Genomic DNA, 20,620 nt, shown 5'->3' on the forward strand with positions numbered 1-20,620 from the left:
TTTGCCAGCCCATGGATTGCAGCATGCCAGGCTTTCTTGTCCTTCACTACCTCCTGGAGTTTATACTCCAATAAAAATTTGAAAAAAGAAAAGTGCCTGGCTCAGAGGGCACTCCCAAGCGTTCACTGTTGTTAATTTAATGGTGGTGGTGGTTCTGTTGCTGTTGTTAGGTTAGATAGGTTGTCAGGCACCAGGAGTTTGTTTCTCCATCGCTAACTCAAGCCACAGCCCGAGGCAGGTCTTCGAGCCTCACTCAGACACCTCTGCAAAATGGAACACTTCACACCTGTCCAACTTCCACCCACATATCAATGCCCTTCAGTCAGGAGCACCTGGGGTTGAATGAGTCAGCTTTATTTCTTGTCTCAGTGATGGAGAACACGCACCACAGGAAACGGTGGGGCGTCTCAGTAAAAGACTGTCAGGAAGGACAAGCTACAGAACTGGGGCTGTGGTGGGAGAGTTTAGGGAGGGTCTCAGGAAGTGGGGTTGGGTGCCGTCAGGAAGCAGGTGTGTCTCAATGCATCTTATCTATAGAGGGCAGGCCAGTGCATGGACAAAGCTGTCCTGAGTAAGGAAGCTGCGGTCACTCCTGTTCTCTGAGAGAGGAGGACATTTGGTATTTTGTGGTTTGGACAGTGCTCATGGTTTTGCTGTGTTCAAACACAGTTACACAGTGGTCTTCTTTCTGTCTTGACCCATCGTGGTCACAGCATGGCCTTGTCTGATGTGGGCATTGTGTGAAATTAATTATATTCCACAAGGGAACACTAAGACATAGCTGGGGGTGCCAGCCCAGCTCCTGGGTGTCAGAGCTGCTTTCTCACATCTCACACTGCCTTAAGCTTACATGAGTCAGGATTTTGAAATAATAAGTCTTTTATTTTCTAATTATAAACAATGTATGCTCACTTACGGGAAGTCAGAAAAGGACAAAAAATAATAAGAAAATTACCAGTTGTTCCACCTACCAGAGAAAGCCACTGTTATCTTTTCTTTTTCCATGTCTATGTTTTCTGAAAATTTAATTTTAATGTTTTTAAAAAATTAGGACATCAGGAATATTCTTATTTTTTCCACTTAAAAACACCACTGACCCTATTTCCAATTGTCAGGGATCTTCTCCAAATTGACTTTAAATGATTATATAATGTTCCATCATATATGTATTTATAATAATATATTTACTAATCTATAAAGGTTTGACTTCTAGGTTATTCCATCTCTCTCTCTTGCTCGCTGTCTCTATCTATATCTGTATCTATATCTTGGGGGAGTTGTAATTTACTTAGTTCTGCCTTGCTGTAGCAAAACTTTGAAGTGATGGAAAGACCAGTGTTACAGCTTAGTTTTATTTAGAAAGCAAAGGAAAATACATCCTTGAGGCATGAGGGCGGATTGACCCAAAAGACTCAAAGAGAAGAGAAGTCCCCCCCCGTCAAGTTTGGCTCCTCTTTTTACATGTTTCTTTCTCCTCCCCCTGGGCCTGCCCTATGTAAATTGAGCTAGCCAGGAGAGCTGTTTGTTTTACTTGAGGTCCTCACTCAAGTCCTGGACCTTCCTTTGTTCTATTTTTGCGAGCTTTTCCCTTGTTTGTCTTTCAGCCACTGCCATTCTGGACTCTTTTTTTCCTATTCTAACTACCTAACATTGCCCCCTCAAGAGATGGGAGGCCCAATTCTTTGGGAATAGGGGCGTTGAGGTCTCTCTGGCTACTTCCTGCTGAATTGGGATTGCAAGGGGCATTGGGCCTCCCCCTCTTTCTAGTCTCAAGCCTCAGAGTCCTTATAGTAGTGTCCATCTAAGGGTGAATGATATTTTCTATGGTCAGCTGTAGTTTTATATATCCTTGTTGAACTGGCACTGCATGTTATAGTGTGTTGACTTGGGCAGAGACAAAACGGGTTAGACAATTGATAATACATGGAGCAATCATAAGCAGCATCAGTATGGTGATGACAGGGATTAGTAAAGGCATTAGCCAACTTCAAATTCCCCATCGCCAGAAGGATCCCCCAAAGAGAGATTGTAGTGACCCTAACTCTTTAGCTTGTTCTTTGAGATCCTGTAGGATCTGAATGTTTTTCTTGAGGACTGTGAGACTTTCTTTTAACTTAGCTGGAGGTATTTACCCAGAAACAACATGTCTCATTCAAGATGGCTCAAGTCCCTCCTTGTTCAGGGATCAGGAGATCTATCTCCTGTCTGCTTTGGAATACAACCCCTGCCAAGCTGTGTTGGCTCTTTAGCACTATCCTGAGAAATCTTATCCCCAGAAACTTAATTTTGGGGGTGTTCATTAGAATGGCACTCGTTTGCATTTCTGAATAGGTATCTGAGATCTCCCAGGAACTCACAGGTGTATCGAGTGTCCTCTTCTGTTTTCTTCCACGGCTTGACTTGTGAGTAGTGAATCCAGGAGTCATGGTACCTTGACTGCTGTGGGGATAGAAAGTGTTACAGGGTGGAGGCCCTTCCATGTGGGCTGGAGTTGAGCCTTTGGTGACCCATCTGCCAGACTTTAATTAGGACTTGAGTCCCTGGAGCATATAGTGGTGACTCCTTAGATAGCATATTCAAAAGCAGAGACATTACTTTGCCAACAAAGGTCCGTCTAGTCAAGGCTATGGTTTTTCCTGTGGTCATGTATGGATGTGAGAATTGGACTGTGAAGAAGGCTGAGCGCCGAAGAATTGATGCTTTTGAACTGTGGTGTTGGAGAAGACTCTTGAGAGTTCCTTGGACTGCAAGGAGATCCAACCAGTCCATTCTGAAGATCAGCCCTGGGATCTCTTTGGAAGGAATGATGCTAAAGCTGAAACTCCAGTACTTTGGCCACCTCATGCGAAGAGTTGACTCATTGGAAAAGACTCTGATGCTGGGAGGGATTGGGGGCAAGAGGAGAAGGGGATGACAGAGGATGAGATGGCTGGATGGCATCACTGACTCGATGGATGTGAGTCTGAGTGAACTCCGGGAGTTGGTGATGGACAGGGAGGCCTGGCGTGCTGCGATTTGTGGGGTCGCAAAGAGTCGGACTCGACTGAGCGACTGATCTGATCTGATCTGATCTGACACCCCACAAGCGTATATCCTGTTGGAATTGCCCAATGGCCATGGTATAAAACTGGAGGGACTGAGCCTCTGGATTGAGGAAGAAGTCATTGACATAAGCAAAGGTCTCCCATATAGCATCCCATAAGGACTAAGACCAACCTGTTCCTTATGGGCAATACGGGTGCAGAGGAGAGCTATTGGTAAAACCTCCTTCCATCCCAGGGAGGTCTCCTGGGTTATCTTTTTTATCGCTGATTTTAAGAATTGGTTGGCTCTTTCTACTTTTCCTGAAGACTGAGGCCTCCAGGCACAATGGAGATAATAAGTAATGCCCAATGCTTTAAAGACCCCTTGGGTGACCTTAGAAGTAAATGATATCCCATTGTCACTTTGTAATGACCTGGGCAGACCAAATCTCAGAATGATTTCATGGAGCAGTTTTTCTACCACGTCATCAGCCTTCTCAGTCCGGGTGGGAAAGCCTTCAATCCATCCTGTGAATGTATATATCATGACTAATAGGTATTTATACCTTTGAGAAACTGGCATCTGGGTGAAGTCCATCAGTCAGCTCTCTCCTGAGTAGGTCCCTTGTCATTGGACGGACTGGGCCAGCTGGGGTCTTTGAGCTCCTTGGGAGTTGTTTAATTGGCAAGTGGGAAAAGAGGAAACTACTTGCCTTATGTTCATTTGGAGGCCTGTTCCTCTGAAGAACCTTTCTAGTAATCTTTGGAGGGTCTTCTCCCTTAAATGAGTGATGGCATGTAAGGAGTTAACCAACTTCCATTGGCAGTTCCCAGGGAGAAAAAGGAGTCCCTCCTTTTGGAACCACCACCCCATATGATCTTGAAAGCCCTCACTCTTAGCTTTAAGAGTCTCACCTTCAGTATATGAAGGAGTTTCTGGCAAATTAGTCTGAGGAACTAAGGTGGCAACCCCTATTAGGTCAAGCCTGATCCACTGCTTGGTTCCCTCATGCCACTTCCGTCCTCCCTTTTTGGTGTGCTTTAAAATGGGAGACTGAAAATTCAGTGGGCAGATGAACTGCCTCTAAGAGCCTAAGGATTTGATCACCATATTTGATAGGGGATCCTCGGGTGGTCAAGTGGCCTCTTTCTTTCCAAATAGCAGCATGTGCATGTAGCACCAGAAAGGCATACTTGGAGTCAGTGTAAATGGCTACTCTTTTTCCTTTTCCTAGCTCTAAAGCTCGAGTCAGGGCTATGAGCTCAGCTAATTGTGCTGAAGTACCTGGTGGCAAAGGTTTAGCCTCTGTGGTCTCAAAAATGGAGACTTACCTGCATATCCTGCTCTTCTTTTTCCATCCAAGACAAAGCTGCTTCCATCAGTGTACCAGATTTCCTCAGGATTGGTCAGTGGATCTTCTGACAATCCCTCTTGGGGTTTTGTCCAGTGGTCCAAGGTTTCTAGGCCAGACTGAAAGGGGAGATAGCCCTCGGGGGCAGGCAGGAGGGTGGCCGGGTTAAGAACCTCACAAGGGGATATAGTCAGGCCTGGATTTTCCATCAGCATTACTTGATATCTGAGGATTCTTTGATCAGGCATCCATAAATGGCCTCTCCCATTTAGGAGTTGTTTCACTTGGTGACTGGTAAAAATAGTTAATTTGCCCCCATAAGAGAGTTTTAAAGTATCTTCTATCAGGATTGCAATAGCTGCAAACTTTCAAAGGCAGGGAGGCCAGCCTCAGGTGGTTGGGTTGAGCCTCTTCGATGAGTAAGCTATAGGCTAGGGCTGAGGTCCCAACCTTTGAGTTAACACTCCCAAGGCTATTCCTTCATTTTTGTGGACATAAAATTGGAATGCTTTTTCTGGGTCTGGCAACCTCAAGGCAGGTGCTTGAGTTAAGGCTTGTTTTAGTGTAGCCTCTGCCTTCTTTTAAGGAGTTCCCTACATCAGTGGGATTGAATCATCCCGTCCCTTCAAGATTTCGTATAAGGGCTGGGCAATTAGACCATAGTTGGGAATCCAGATTCTATAATACTCAATTAGCCCCAGGAAAACTTGCAGTTGTTTTTGAGTCGTAGGGGAGGGCAACTGAAGGATTCCTTGTATTCAATCAGAGGACAGCCTCCTGGACTTGTGTGTAATCTGAACTCCCAGGTAAGTGACCTTTGTCTTGACCATCTGTGCCTTAGCATTATATCCCCTCTCTGCCAAAAAGTTTAGAACCTGAATTGCATGTTGTTGGGCATGTTGTAGGAAACATGGAAGATGAAGGCCTCAATATCTAGAGAGATTGGATATGATACAGCATTCCTCTCCCAAAGGCCAGCTGTTTTATGGTTGTCCCTCCAGAAGATTGTAGAGGCAACATTGTGGGCCTGGACGGGACTCAGGAAAAGAACATGAAACAGGAAGGAAGGGGGTAGGGTACAACTTTTGAAAAAATGACATAGCCAAGGGCATAACATAAACCGATTAAAATAAAATGGATCAAAGATGACAAGTCAAATTCAACTAAACCTTGATCCTCAGTCTGTAAGCTAAATGACACACCCAGAGGTGCCAGGACAGTTCCAAGGCACTGTCAAAAGACGGAGGAGTGGGTGTTTCCACAACTGTTGGGATGATCGCCCCACTCATTAGCATATGAAATCACCCAGCTTGAGAAAACTAGCCACGCCACATTCCATGGCCTCTGCACTTGCACTCTGCAATGGGCCACACCCTGTGGAGTGTGCTTCTCTCTAAATCCACACAAATCCACCTCTTACCTATCACTGTGTCTCTCACTGAATTTTTTGCAATGAGACATCAAGAGCCTGAGCTTCATTAGGTCATAAAACCAGGCACCATGGATTTTGGTCAGACTCAAGTCCCAGTCGGATATAACAGAGTGACTAAGCATAGCACAGAGTCCCTGCCACATGGGTTTGAGTCCCAATCTTAGGTAAATGGTTTCAAACACAACTTTCAGAAATGGAAAGATGATGACCTGCCCAATACTTTGTAAGCAGTGGCATAGATGGAGAGAGAAGCTGAAGGATGGGAGGGAAAAGCAGTGGGAAAAATGTGCCGAGGAAACCCCTTCATAACCTGCCAGAAAATCTGCTAAACACCTGACCTGTGCTCACAATTTTCATTGGCCTGATCCTTGGCACAAAGAAGATTAAGGACAGAAGAACCCCCACCCACTTGGGCAACAGCTACTAAGGCACAGCATATAGTAGACCCTTTGGGACACCCTGGGGCACCCACTGCCACTCACCTGTTCAGGGGGGGTGGGGGGGAGGTTGAGGAAACAAGAAATGAGAGATTGTAAAGGAATTAAGATTTTGTTAGCCAAATGTCCTTCCAGCCATAGGGGCGAGGACTTCCTACCCCAACCGAAGGTCTCCTGGAATCTGAGACTGAGCCGCTTGAGCTTTCTGCTGAGTTTGTTTTTGCTGTCCTGGTTTCCAGCATGTTGGGCTTCTTGTCACTTCCCTGCACTGGGTTTTCTTCACGCTCAGCTTCCAACGCAGGAGCTTTTGTCGAGTTGGGCTTCTGCTGTGCTTAGCTTCTGCCTCATGGGGGTCAAGCTGAAATTGTTTGAGCCAGGTTAAATCCAAGTCACGGCACCATCTATGTCGGGGGAGTGTGTAATTCCCTTGGTTCTGTCTCGCTGCAGCAAAAATTTGAAGCGACAGACAGACCAGTGTTACAGCTCCGTGTTACAGCTCAGTTTTATTTAGAAAGCAAAGGGAAGTACATCCTTGAGGTGTGAGGGTGGGTTGATCCAAAAGACTTGAAGAGAAAAGTCCCCCTGTCATGTCTGGCTCCTCTTTTTATATGTTTTTTTCTCCTCCACCAGGCCTGCCCTATGTAAATTGAGCTAGCCAGGAGGGCTGTTTGTTTTACCTGAGGTCCTCACTCCGGTCCTCGGACCTTCCTTTGTTCTATTTTTGTGGGCTTTTCCCTCTGTCTTTTAGCCACTGCCATTCTGGACTCCTTTTTCCTATTCTACCTACTAATATATATATATATATATATATATATATATATATATATATGATTTTGAAATTATATGTCTTTTATTGAAATAATATATCTTTTTGTTTATTGTTTATATATTAAAAACAATATATGTTCATTTATGAAAAGTAAGAAAAGTACAAAAATAATATGAAGACTATCAGTTGATATATATATCTATAAGACTACTGGGCTTCCTTGATGGCTCAGTGGTAATGTATCCGCCTTAAATGCAGGACACACAGGAAACGCAGGTTTGATCCCTGGGCCAGGAAGACACCTTGGAAAGGAGGGCAGCCCACTCCAGTATTCTTGCCTGGAGAATCGCATGGACAGAGGGCTACAGTCCATAGTGTCACAAAGAGTCGGATATGACTGAAGGGACTTAGCATGTGCACTGGCATATAACTACTATATGCTGCTGCTGCTGCTAACTCGATTCAGTCGTGTCTGACTCTGTGCGACCCCATAGACAGCAGCCCACCAGGCTCCCCCGTCCCTGGGACTCTCCAGGCAAGAACACTGAAGTGGGTTGCCGTTTCCTTCTCCAATGCATGAAAGTGAAAAGTGAAAGTGAAGTCGCTCAGTCATGCCCGACTCTTAGTGACCCCATGGACTGGAGCCTACCAGGCTCCTCCGTCCATGGGATTTTCCAGGCAAGAGTACTGGAGTGGGGTGCCATTGCTATATATATATATATATATATATATATATAGCATATATACTATATATAGTATACAGTATTATATATGTATATAATATATAAATAACTACTTGTAATCTTCATGTTATTTTACTTATTCCATTGTTTATATTATTTATTCCATTATTTGGTAGTGATTTTCATATACACTATATATAGATCAGAGAAGGCAATGGCACCCCACTCCAGTACTCTTAACTGGAAAATCCCATGGACGGAGGAGCCTGGTGGGCTGTAGTCCATGGGATCGCTAAGAGTCGGACACGACTGAGCGACTTCACTTTCACTTTTCACTTTCATGCATTGGAGAAGGAAATGGCAACCCACTTCAGTGTTCTTGCCTGGAGAGTCCCAGGGACGGGGAAGCCTGGTGGGCTGCCATCTATGGGGTCACACAGAGTCGGACACGACTGAAGCGACTTAGCATTAGCATATATAAATACTTTATATAAATGTATTATATATATATTACATATATATACACAATATTTCCAAAGTCTTGCCTTTAGGAAACTGAAAGCCTTGATTCATAATTCAAGTAACACACTTTCTTTATCTTTAAAGGCAAACACCAAGATTCTTATCACTCACTGCCACACGAATCGCGGGCTGGTGGCCCACCGGCATCTTTTCCTAAGGTACTGTATAGCAGGGTACAGCAAAATGTCATGCTGGAGGGTGGAGGCTGTGAATATAGGCAAGGAAGTCAATTTAAAGAAGATGGCCATGCACACAAGTCCTTGGATGACGAAAAAATATTACCACCTAGAACTTTGATGGTGTGAAAACTTCCCTTAGAACCCCTTCTATTATGCAAGTCCTTCCCCACAGAGGATTTTTAGCTATCATGGGGTCCTATACACCTTGTCCTTGCCCATATCTGGTGAGTCTTGCTGGCAAACACGTCCTGTTTTAGAGAAACTTCTTTCCTGCAAGGGCTTTATGTAGCACTCTGCTGAACTGGGTGTTTTGAGATGAATTTAACAGCTTACTGAGGGTTGTAATTCCATTTCCAATCTGTGTTAATTCTTTCCTGCCCCAGAACCTATTTTGGACAGGAAGCAGAGGTCGCTGCTCACACCTATCTGGATTCACACAGAGTTGAAAAGCCAAAGAACCACTGGATGTTGGTGACTGGGGCTCCCAGGAAGGACTTGTCCACCATGTTGGACCTGCCCAAGCCTCCGGCAGAGGACACCCGAGCCCTGGAGCAAGAGAGAGAGCAGGTTTCGGACCCAGGGGCCAGAAGCACACCCGATGCACGTGGCTGTGTGCCTCAGTGCACACTTCCAATGTAGCTGTGTGGGAAATCAACCTTGTATGCCTCAGGCTATTCTTAAGAAAGGCAAAGAGCTCTCCGAACATTGTATTAAACAAAGACTCTATTCAGACTATTGAATTAACAGTGGAGGTCTAGGACACAGGAAAAAAATTGCCCTGGGCAATAGCTCAGAAATTGCATTTGAAGGTTACCGGATGACATTCCTTTGTTGATGAGCAAATTCTGAAGACTCAGCTTCCTATATTTAGATCCTCTGTAGCAGCAGCTTCTACGAGGGCTGTGTTACTTTTTAAAGCTATGTCTTTGCAATAAAGTTATCAGAACTTTACTGAATTTCTGGCTCCACTCTCTTTATCCTAGCCCTGCACAGTGTAGTAAGAAATAAAAAATGGGTAGCTGTGGACTACTGTGGCATTACATTAAACATTTCCCTCTTGTATTTCTGTGTCTTCTTTTAGCATGGGGGAATCAAGACCTCTGACCAGTCCTTTATTTTGTAGTGATTTTCATATTGCAGAATCTCCTTATTTCTGCATTGTCTTTGAAACCAGCACATTAGTTGTGGCATTCACGTCATCAGACAAAATAAATATGTATCTTTCTATGTGTTTGTCCATCTACTATTCATTCTTTGTGGAGTACCGAGTACCTGTAATGTGTAAGGTATTATAATGGGTTGAAGAGATGCCCGACACAGGAGGTTAAGATGAGAGTTATGGCTGGTTAGCCTAAAAATCCCGTCAGCCCTCACTATCTGCAGTTTCGCATCCGCAAATTCAACCAACCGCCCAACGTGTAGCATTGATACTATGTTTATGATACGCGGGTGGTTGAACCTGTGGATGCAGAACCCGCATATAGGGAATCTGGCTTAAGGAACTTGACTGTCCTAGGATTTTGGTGTCCGTGGGGGCCCTGGAACCAGTCCTCAAGGATACCGAGTGACGACTGTGTGCCCAGAGGCAGAAAGTAAGTCACAGGTTATATAAATGCATTTTAAATAAATGCAGCTTCAAGCCAAAGGGCTTGACTGTTTTCCAGGAGTCAGGCATTACCCTGTCTATTGCAATACAATAGGAGATGTGGCGATGGCACCCCACTCCAGTACTCTTGCCTGGAGAATCCCAGGGACGGCAGAGCCTGGTGGGCTGCCGTCTATGGGGTCGCATAGAGTCGGACAAGACTGAAGCGACTGAGCAGCAGCAGCAGGAGGTGTTTCTGCCCTTGGCTGTGCACTGAATTCACCTGTAGAACTTTAGTAATGAATGATGCCTGGCCCTCGCCCAGAAGTTCAGAGTGAATGTCTGACCCAGCAGGGAGCCTGGAGCACCGACCCGAGTGCTGGAGTGTGTTTTGTTTGGTTGGTGCCCAGTGATGTGCAGAAAAAACTGCAGGTTGTTTAATCATTTGTCTGTCATTCGTGGCTGCATGTATCAAGTTATTTGAATTTTATTTGGAAGGTAATGGCCAGCGTTTTGCTTTAGAAAGATTATTAAGGAAGCAGCAGGGAGTGAAGGGGTCCCTGGGGAGAGATGAGGCTCTGAACTGAGGCAGTGTCAGGGAAGGTGGAGAGAAGGGGATGGGTTGGAGCAGGGATCCCCAACTTCCAGGATCTAATGCCTGAGGATCTGAGGTGGAGCTGATGTAATAGCAATAAAGTGCACAACAAATGCTTGAGTGCAGTGGAAGACTCTGTGCTTCCAGTGCAGAGATTGTGGGTTCAATCCCTGGTTGGGGAATTAAGATCCCCACCCGCCGCATGGCAAAAAAAAAAAAATGTAAAGAACTCTTATAAGTGAAAGAGGAAACCACAATCATGCCATTAGAAAAACAAGGCAAAAGGCGTTAACTGGAAATTATATGAGAAATAATTTAAGCCTTCAATAAACATTTCAAAGTAAGTTCCAATGAAGATAATGAGATGCCTTTTTTTTTTTGTCTTCTCCTGAAGAAAAGCAGTGATAGAATTAGAGTGTCAGAGCCTACAGGGACCAAAGCTGATTAGTCTCACCATCAGTTAAGTCCTTTGGAGAATGGAAGTAACTGGGGTAAGATTCATACAGATGCTGAAATCTCCTGGATGGATCTAGATGGCCTTATGCTAAGTGAAATCAGTCAGACAAAGACAAATGCAGTATGATCCACTTACAGATCAGATCAGATCAGATCAGTCGCTCAGTCGTGTCCAACTCTTTGCAACCCCATGAATCACAGCACGCCAGGCCTCCCTGTCCATCACCAACTCCCGGAGTTCACTCAGACTCACGTCCATTGAGTCAGTGATGCCATCCAGCCATCTCATCCTCTGTCGTCCCCTTCTCCTCTTGCCCCCAATCCCTCCCAGCATCAGAGTCTTTTCCAATGAGTCAACTCTTTGAATGAGGTGGCCAAAGTACTGGAGTTTCAGCTTTAGCATCATTCCTTCCAAAGAAATCCCAGGGCTGATCTCCTTCAGAATGGACTGGTTGGATCTCCTTGCAGTCCAAGGGACTCTCAAGAGTCTTCTCCAACACCACAGTTCAAAAGCATCAATTCTTCAGTGCTCAGCCTTCTAAAACAACAGAATGGGAAAGACTAGGGATCTCTTCAAGAAAATCAGAGATACCAAAGGAACATTTCATGCAAAGATGAGCTCGATAAAGGACAGAAATGGTATGGACCTAACAGAAGCAGAAGATATTAAGAAGAGATGTCAAGAATACACAGAAGAACTGTACAAAAAATATCTTCACGACCCAGATAATCACGATGGTGTGATCACTGACCTAGAGCCAGACATCCTGGAATGTGAAGTCAAGTGGGCCTTAGAAAGCATCACTATGAACAAAGCTAGTGGAGGTGATGGAATTCCAGTTGAGCTATTCCAAATCCTGAAAGATGATGCTGTGAAAGTGCTGCACTCAATATGCCAGCAAATTTGGAAAACTCAGCAGTGGCCACAGGACTGGAAAAGGTCAGTTTTCATTCCAATCCCAAAGAAAGGCAATGCCAAAGAATGCTCAAACTACCGCACAATTGCACGCATCTCACATGCTAGTAAAGTAATGCTCAAAATTCTCCAAGCCAGGCTTCAGAAATATGTGAACCGTGAACTTCTTGATGTTCAAGCTGGTTTTAGAAAAGGCAGAGGAACCAGAGATCAAATTGCCAACATCTGCTGGATCATGGAAAAAAGCAAGAGAGTTCCAGAAAAACATCTATTTCTGCTTTATTGACTATGCCAAAGCCTTTGACTGTGTGGATCACAATAAACTGTGGAAAATTCTGAAAGAGATGGGAATACCAGACCACCTGATCTGCCTCTTGAGAAATTTGTATGCAGGTCAGGAAGCAACAGTTAGAACTGGACATGGAACAACAGACTGGTTGCAAATAGGAAAAGGAGTTCGTCGAGGCTGTATATTGTCACCCTCTTTATTTAACTTATATGCAGAGTACATCATGAGAGACGCTGGACTGGAAGAAACACAAGCTGGAATCAAGATTGCCGGGAGAAATATCAATAACCTCAGATCCACTTACATGTAGAATCTAAAAAACAAAATGAAAACAGATTCATAGATACAGAGAAAAATGGGTGGTTGCCAGAATGGGAGGGGAATAAGGAACTGGGTGAAATAGGTTTTGGGGAGTAAAAGGTACAAACCTCCTGTTATGAAATAAACAAGCCACAAGGATGTCATGTACAGCATTAAGGTCAAGAATATTGTAATAACTTTGTATAGGGACAGGTGGTGATCATTACATAATGCCTACAAATGTTAAATTGTGATATAGTATACCTGAAACTAACATAATATTGCACATCAACTATATTTCAATTAAAAGGAAGGAAGAGAAAGAAAGGAAGGAAGGAAGAAAAGAGAGACAGAGAAAGAGACAGAGAAAGGGATCGGTCTCACCTGCATATTTAGTCTTGCAGTTTTCCAAAGCGGCCACAAGATGTCAGTGTTAAAAACACTAACAAGTCAGCTGCCCTGGCTCAGCAGTTGAGCTTAATTTCAAAATATAAGGGAGTTTCCAGTTTTCAAAAATGTAGATTTAAAGAGGGGAAAAACCATAAAAGCACTGCAGTTAGGGTATCAGTTCATTTTTTTCCCTTGTAAAAGAAACGGAATACTAGGTGAATGTAAAGTCTTCTTTTAAAAAACAGCATTCCAAGGGGTTGTGCCAGGGGACGTCCAGGTTTGAATATGGCCCCTCTGGGACTGTATATAGACATTCTGTCTGAAATCTGGACTTCTCCCCAGGAAACTGTGCTAAGCACCCAGGCCTGGGACCCTGGGGTCTGAAGCTTCCCTGAGTGACAGCAGTGTGATGTCCAGTCATTCAAAGCCCTTTATGCTTCTCTCTGGTCTTCCTCCTTGCCAAGCCTCAGTGTTCTCTGCTGGACTCCTGACTTCCTCTCAGACTTGTTTATAAGATTAAATGAATTGACATAATGTATTCTTATGAATGGCAGGAGGATAATAAGTTATAAGACTCGCGCTGGGGTCAGAGAACTTAGTGAGGAGACTAGTCACTTCAGACTTCCCAGGTGGCTCAGTGATGAAGAATCTGCCTGCCGGTGCCGGAGACACAGGGTCAACAACTGGGCAAGAAAGATCCTCTGGAAAAGGAAATGGCAGTCCACTCCAGTGTTCTTGCCTGGGGAATCCCATGGACAGAGGAGCTTGGCGGGCTACAGTCCATGCGGTCACAAAGAGTCAGCCACGACTGAGCACACATGCATGCATTGGTCACTTCCTAGGTGTGTGACCTTGGAAGTCTCTGTACTTCTTTGAGGCTCCATTCACTCATAGGTGAAAGAATGACTAAAATGTCCCCCATCTCATAGGCTTGCTGTGTGATTGTATATCCTGAGCATCCAGTGTCCCATCCAGCACCATGTCAGTCATCATATCAATTATCATGGTGACTTGTGCCTCTCCTGCATCTCTGTGCTCTTTGTGTGCTGCCTGTCATTGCTGCATCCTCATTTTTAAATATTTGTCTCCTCCACATGACTGTGAACTCTTCAAATACAGAAACTGCACGTATGCATACGTAATTTTCATCTCTGTATCCTCAGTGTTCATGCTACTAAGATCTTCCCCCCTCACTTCTCCCCAGTTGACAGGTAAATGGGTGAAAACTTGGAGAGGTAAACTGAATTGCCTGGTGTGCGTGCTCAGTCATCAGTCACTAGATTATGTCTGGCTCTTTGTGACCCCCTGAACTGTAGCCCATCAGGCTCCTCTGCCCATGGTATTTCCCAGGCAAGAATACTGGAGTAGGTTGCCATTTCCTCCTCTAGAGCTGCCCAGTATTGCACACAAATTGGCATTCCCTCTGCCTTCCAGTTCTGCATTCAGAGCTGCTTTAAAGGTGTCCTCTGAAGGGGGCCAGGAGGACCAAGGCTGCAGGGCACGATTGAATGAGGGAGAGGGTGAACGTAAGGCGGAGCTCGCCGCTCCAGAGCTGTTCAGTCCTGGCAGCAGGAAGCAGTGGCGGGGTGTGGAAAAGACTGGGAGCTGTCATGAGGCGTGATGGCACTACAGGGGACTTTTCTCAGCAGAGGGCAGTGCTCAGTTTCCTGGGCACCTCAGTCTGCCTTGGCATACTTGGGGGTTCAGCCCCCAGCTGCATTTTGCAAGCCTGGAGGGGTAGTATGTGGGCTTCATCTTGAGTACCAGCTCTGGGGATGCGTCAAGTCTCTCTGGAGCCCTGTGCTGAGCAGGATGGGGGATGTGTCCAGTCTCAGTAGAGAGAGCCCTACAGATATCCCAGTCTGTATAGGAGGGGACTGTGGGCCATGCTGGGCAAACATGCCGTCTGATAGATCAGAATTCCTGCATCTTCTCCAGGCCTCCCAGAGCAGCCAGGCTGCCTGTCATTGGTTTGGGGGTTCTGTCGGGGGCACTGAGTGCAATAGGCTGATCTACCCAGGATTCTGCCCCGAACACTGATACCAAGGTCTCCAAACTCTTAATTCACTGCAGCCAGGTCACACACAGACCCCCACTCCCCACCCCATCTCCTCCCCCAGAGGAAGGGGAGACAGTGTCTCTCCATGGCCGTGTCCCCAGCTGTGGGGCCAGAGCTGCCTCCCTTCCTCCCCCTGCAGCGTCGTCTCTCAGCTCTGTTATTGTTGGCTGGTGCGAACAAGGCTGAACATCTGCCAGACATCTGCTCACGTCTCCTGTGAGTGCTCCCAACAGACGGGCAGGAAGCGGCGCTGCCCTAGACCAAGGTGCCAGGGGCGACGTGTGAGCCTCTCTGGGACGCTGCCTGGCCTGCCTGGGGCTGGTGGGACCCCTGGGGTCTCTGGGGGCTGGCCAGATGATGGGAGAATTCGGGGATCTGCATTCTTCCCCTTTTCCCCAGAAGGGACAGTACTCTGGTCAGTCAATAGAAGAGAGGGGAGGAGAGGGCAGATATGTTAGAAACTGTCTCCGCCATCCTGGGGAGGCAAAGACAAAACAAACAGGCTTCTACTCCTGGGATGGGTGTGGGAAGAAGAATGGCTTTCTCAGTGCTCCAGGAAATAGACCTTGAGAGAAAGATGTGAGTGCAGGTAGTTTATTTGATGGGAATCTCTTTGAGATGATGGGAAACAAGGAAGTCAATAGAAAGTGCTTTATTAAGCAGGTGTCCTTGGGGCACCTGAAACACCTTCCACAGAGGAGCCAGAAAGGCAGCCTCATCTCCTCTGTGGGAGGTGAGCACAGGGGGAGATTTCTTTTTCACCTCCCCTCGGCCATTGTTGAGGGCTGCCCCGAGGCCATCAGCTTCCTGACTTTTCTGCCTGCAGCAGGGAGTGGGCTGGGAGCAAGCTGCAGGTGCAGGGGCTTCAGTGCTGTCAGTGGGAAGCCACCAAGGGGGTGGGCAGGACGCAGATGGTCCCTGCCACTAGGGCAGAAGGAAGGTCAAGGATGAGGCTAGCTGGGCATTGACGTAGCAGTGGTTCCTCTTTCCTCTCCTCTCTTTTTCTAAGTTTTTTTTTTTTTTTTTTAATGTGGACCATTTTAAAAGTCTTTATAGAATTTGTTACAGTATTGCTTCTGTTTTATGTTTTGGTTTTTTTGGTCGTGAGGCATGTGGGATCTCAGCTCCCTGACCAGGGTTTGAACCCACACTCCCTGCGTTGAAAGGACAAGTCTTAACCACCGGACCACCAAGGAAGAGTCCCCCACCTCTTTTTCTTTCTCATTCTCTCTGCCGCTGTCACTGTGAGCTGCCCATCTCCTCCCTCCCTGCTTCTCCCCTCTCTCTCTTGTCATCCCCTTCCCTCTCCCTCTCTCTGTCATCTCTCTGACTCTCACCTTTCTGTTTGTATCCACCTATCCTCGGTTTTACTTGTTGTTTATTATTCAGTCGCTAAGTCATGTCCGCTTCTTTGCGACCCCATGGACTGCAGCACAGCAGGCCTCCCTTGTCCCTCACTATCTCCCAAAGTCGGCCCAAGTTCATATCCATTGACTTGGTGATGCTATCTAACCATGTCATCCTCTGCCGCCCTCTTCTCCTTCTGCCTTCAATCTTTCGAAGCATCAAGGTCTTTGCCAGTGAGTTGATTGTATGCAGGTCAGGAAGCTACAGTTAGAACTGGACATGGAACAACAGACTGGTTCCAAATAGGAAAAGGAGTACGTCAAGGCTGTATATTGTCACCCTGCTTATTTAACTTATATGCAGAGCACATCATGAGAAACGCTGGGCTGGAAGAAGCACAAGCTGGAATCAAGATTGCCGGGAGAAATATCAATCACCTCAGATATGCAGATGACACCACCCTTATGGCAAAAAGTGAAGAGGAACTAAAAAGCCTCTTGATGAAAGTGAAAGAGGAGCGTGAAAAAGTTGGCTTAAAGCTCAACTTTCAGAAAATGAAGATCATGGCCCTGGTCCCATCACTTCATGGGAAATAGATGGGGAAACAGTGGAAACAGTGTCAGACTTTATTTTTGGGAGCTCCAAAATCACTGCAGATGGTGATTGCAGCCATGAAATTAAAAGACACTTACTCCTTGGAAGGAAAGTTATGACCAACCTAGATAGCATATTCAAAAGCAGAGACATTACTTTGCCAACAAAGGTCCGTCTAGTCAAGGCTATGGTTTTTCCAGTAGTCATGTATGGACGTGAGAGTTGGACTGTAAAGAAAGCTGAGGGCTGAAGAATTGATGCTTTTGAACTGTGGTGTTGGAGAAGACTCTTGAGAGTCCCTTGGACTGCAAGGAGATCCAACCAGTCCATTCTGAAGGAGATCAGCCCTGGGATTTCTTTGGAAGGAATGATGCTAAAGCTGAAACTCCAGTACTTTGGCCACCTCATGCGAAGAGTTGACTCATTGGAAAAGACTCTGATGCTGGGAGGGATTGGGGGCAGGAGGAGAAGGGGACAACAGAGGATGAGATGGCTGGATGGCATTACCAACTTGACGGACAAGAGTTTGAGTGAACTCCAGGAGTTGGTGATGGACAGGGAGGCCTGGCATGCTGCAATTCATGGGGTCGAAAAGAGTCGGACACAACTGAGCGACTGAACTAAACTGAATCCTGAACAGAGAAGGGATGGGATCATAAAGGGACTTCATCCTGTCTCTCAAGGGCGGGCCCTTCTTCCTGTTCTAGGGGACTAAGTATTTCCTCCCTGTCCCCTGGATGAATACTCGAGTCTCTTCAGTTCTAAAGTGTCCTTTAGCTACTTTGTGTTGCTGAACACTTAAATATGGACTCCAGTTAGCAGTTAAAAAGTCATTTTTCACAGATAATAATCAAATTCTGGACTTGATGGAAAATTGAGCCCGCCTTCTTCTCCCAGCTTGGCCCCTTGCTGGCAGGAGGTCCCTCGCTAGGTCTTCTCTCCCATCTTACCCGCTGCACTTTCTGACCCTTTTGGAGTAAGAGCATGGGGGGAGAAAAAGAGATCAGAACATGAGAAAACTTCTTTCCTGATAGTAAGTGCTAAGAGACCCAGCTTCTTTGTTCTCCCATCTTGGCCAGTGGCCATGATGAGTGTTTTTCTTTTTTCTTTCTTTTTTTTTTTTTTTCTGACCACACCAAGAAGCACCTGGAATCTTAGTTCCAGGGATGGAACCCATGCCCACTGCGGTGAAAGGGTGGAGTTTTAACCCTGGACCGCTAGGGAAGTCCCAGTGAGCATCTATCTTGAGGATGTTATCTCCGGGCATATCTCCCACTCCTGGGATCTTTTCTAGAGTTTTCCATGGAAGGCAAATGCTCTCAGTCCCTGGGAATCCCCCATGTTTCTGAGTCTGTCCTGCTGAGGTCTGTTTACTCTTCCAAGACACCTTTTCTGGACAGGACTAAGATGCCCACGTTCTTTCTCTGATGTGATTGGCTTCTAGTTCACAGGATCAGTCATGGATTCTTCGAGTCCCAGCAAATTCTAGGCACACAGACCTGTCCCAGTGCAGCCACCTATGTTTAGTGGTCATGACAGCTTCCCTTGGCCTTCTAGGCAGAGGTAGTCCCTTTGCTCTCCCCCTAGCACAGCAGATGGTCTTCCCTGGAGGTGCTCGTGGTAAAGAACCTGTCTACCAATGCAGGTAGATGTAAGAGATGCAGATTTGATCCCAGGGTTAGGAAGAGCCCCGAAGGAGGGCCCCCAAACCCACTCCAGTATCCTTGCCTGGAGAATCCCATGGACAGAGGAGCCTGGTGGACTACAGTCCATGGGGTTGCAGAGAGTTGGACATGACTGAAGTGACTTAGCATGCAGGCAAATTTAAAGTATTACTACCATATCCCAATGTGACCATTAAATACATAGGACTATTGGGAGAACAGACTCCAGGATGCTTTGGAGATTAGAAACACTTCTCATAAAACAAGTATTATATACTAACCCATCTATATGGAATCTAGAAAAATAGGTACAGATGAACCAGGGAAAGGGGAGGGTGGGATGAACTGAGAGTGTCACAGTGACATATATGCAGGGCCATGTGTAAAATAGATAGCTAGTATAATATAATACAGGGAAGCTGCTGTGTAATACAGGGAGCTCAGCTCGGTGCTCTGTGATGACCTAGAGGGGTGGGATGGGGGTTGGGAGGGAGGCTTAGGAGGGAGGGGATATATGTACTCATATAGCTGATTCATTGTTGTATAACAGGAGCTAACACAACATTGTAAAGCAATTATCTCCAATAAAAAGAATAATAATAAAAACATAAAGACTTCTCATAGGAAAGGCCATCCCAGGAGAAGGAAGGGCCTATACACCAGAGCATCATTTTTTTTTTCTTTTATTTAAATCACTTTATTTTTACTTGGTTATCTGGATGTGGTTTTCAAAACCAAATAAGACAGATATTTGTATGATTAACAAAATTATAATGCTCATTAATTTATGGAGTATATCCAGAACATATAGGATAAGGCTAGCAAAAGTAGATAACTAAAGAATTCGTCTATACAACATTAGAAAAATAAAACAGGTCAATGACAAAGCTGTATGAAATTATTCTTTCCTGTTTTTCAGAATCCATCTGAAAACATGCTGCCACAAATAGCCCTTTTGCTCTAATGTCCTTGAACTTGGTTCATGGAGTGTTTTACACTGAACAAACATATACAGGCATAAAAGGCCCACCATTCAACACCAAGACACAGTTCTTCATCCCTTGTGCCATGAAGAGTAAAGGTAAACTTAAGTATATATTTTGGTCTTTTAACTGGTGGGTTGTTTCTTTCTATAATCTTTTTTTTTTTAACTTTTTATTTTGTTTTGGAATATAGCTGATTAACAATATTGTGATAATTTCAGGGATAGTGTATCATCTTGAAAGAGATTCTTGAAAGGCCCATATAGAGAATGCAGTTTTCAAAGGATCAAGTCAGCTGGACTGTTAAGAAGTGTATCTCCCAAGTAGCTGAATAACCTGATGATTTAAGTATTCGTAATCTTCTTCTGATTGTTGTTGTTTAGTTGCTCAGTTGTGTCTGACTCTCTGTGACCCCATGGACTGTACCCCACCAGGCTCCTCTATCCATGGGATTTGCTAGGCGAGGATACTGGAATAGGTTGCCATTTCCTTCTCCAAGGGTCTTCCCAATCCAGGGATCAAACCTGTGTCTCCTGCATTGGCAGGCAGATCCTTTAACTCTGAGTCACATGGGAAGTCCATATTCTGATTACAAAGTAATAAATACTCAATGCGGATGACTGAGGAAAAGAAAATGTTTCCCTAATTTTTGGTGTGTTTCCTTAACATATATCTTATTTTTATATTTTTTCCTGCTTGATTCTTTTTTATTATTATTTAAAAAACGGAAAACCCAAGGTGTAATTTTCATTCAGTACTTATCATTTGATCCTTAGGCCGTTTTTGTTGCAGAAAGTGAAGTCCATTTTTTTTTTTTTAGTTAGTGGTAGTTTTTTTAATTAAAAAACAATTTTTTTTGGATGTGGACCATTTTTAAAGTCTTTATTGATTTTTTTACAATATTGCTTCTGTTTTATGCTTTGTTTCTTTTTTGGCCACAAGGCATGTAGGGTCCTAGCTCCCTGACCAGGGATCAAACCCACACCTCCTGCATTGAAAGGAGAAGTCCTAACTGAACCACCAGGGAAGTCCCATGAAGTCCATG

At 45.1% G+C, this 20,620-nt stretch overlaps 1 protein-coding gene across 3 annotated transcripts in view; it reads left to right on the forward strand.

The window, feature by feature from the left end:
* CFAP161 (cilia and flagella associated protein 161) overlaps nt 1-9,353 on the forward strand; it is a 51,591-nt gene extending 42,238 nt beyond the window's left edge. For all 3 annotated transcript variants that reach the window (XM_070358159.1, XM_014476382.2, XM_005889743.2), the window contains 2 exons: nt 8,303-8,376; nt 8,781-9,353. In XM_070358159.1, coding sequence (XP_070214260.1) covers nt 8,303-8,376; nt 8,781-9,036 — 330 coding nt within the window. In that variant the 3' untranslated portion in view covers nt 9,037-9,353. The remainder of the gene's footprint in view (nt 1-8,302; nt 8,377-8,780) is intronic.
* Nucleotides 9,354-20,620: the final 11,267 nt, after the last annotated feature.

Source organism: Bos mutus, chromosome 21, assembly GCF_027580195.1.
Source record: "Bos mutus isolate GX-2022 chromosome 21, NWIPB_WYAK_1.1, whole genome shotgun sequence".
Classification (NCBI taxonomy): domain Eukaryota; kingdom Metazoa; phylum Chordata; class Mammalia; order Artiodactyla; family Bovidae; genus Bos; species Bos mutus.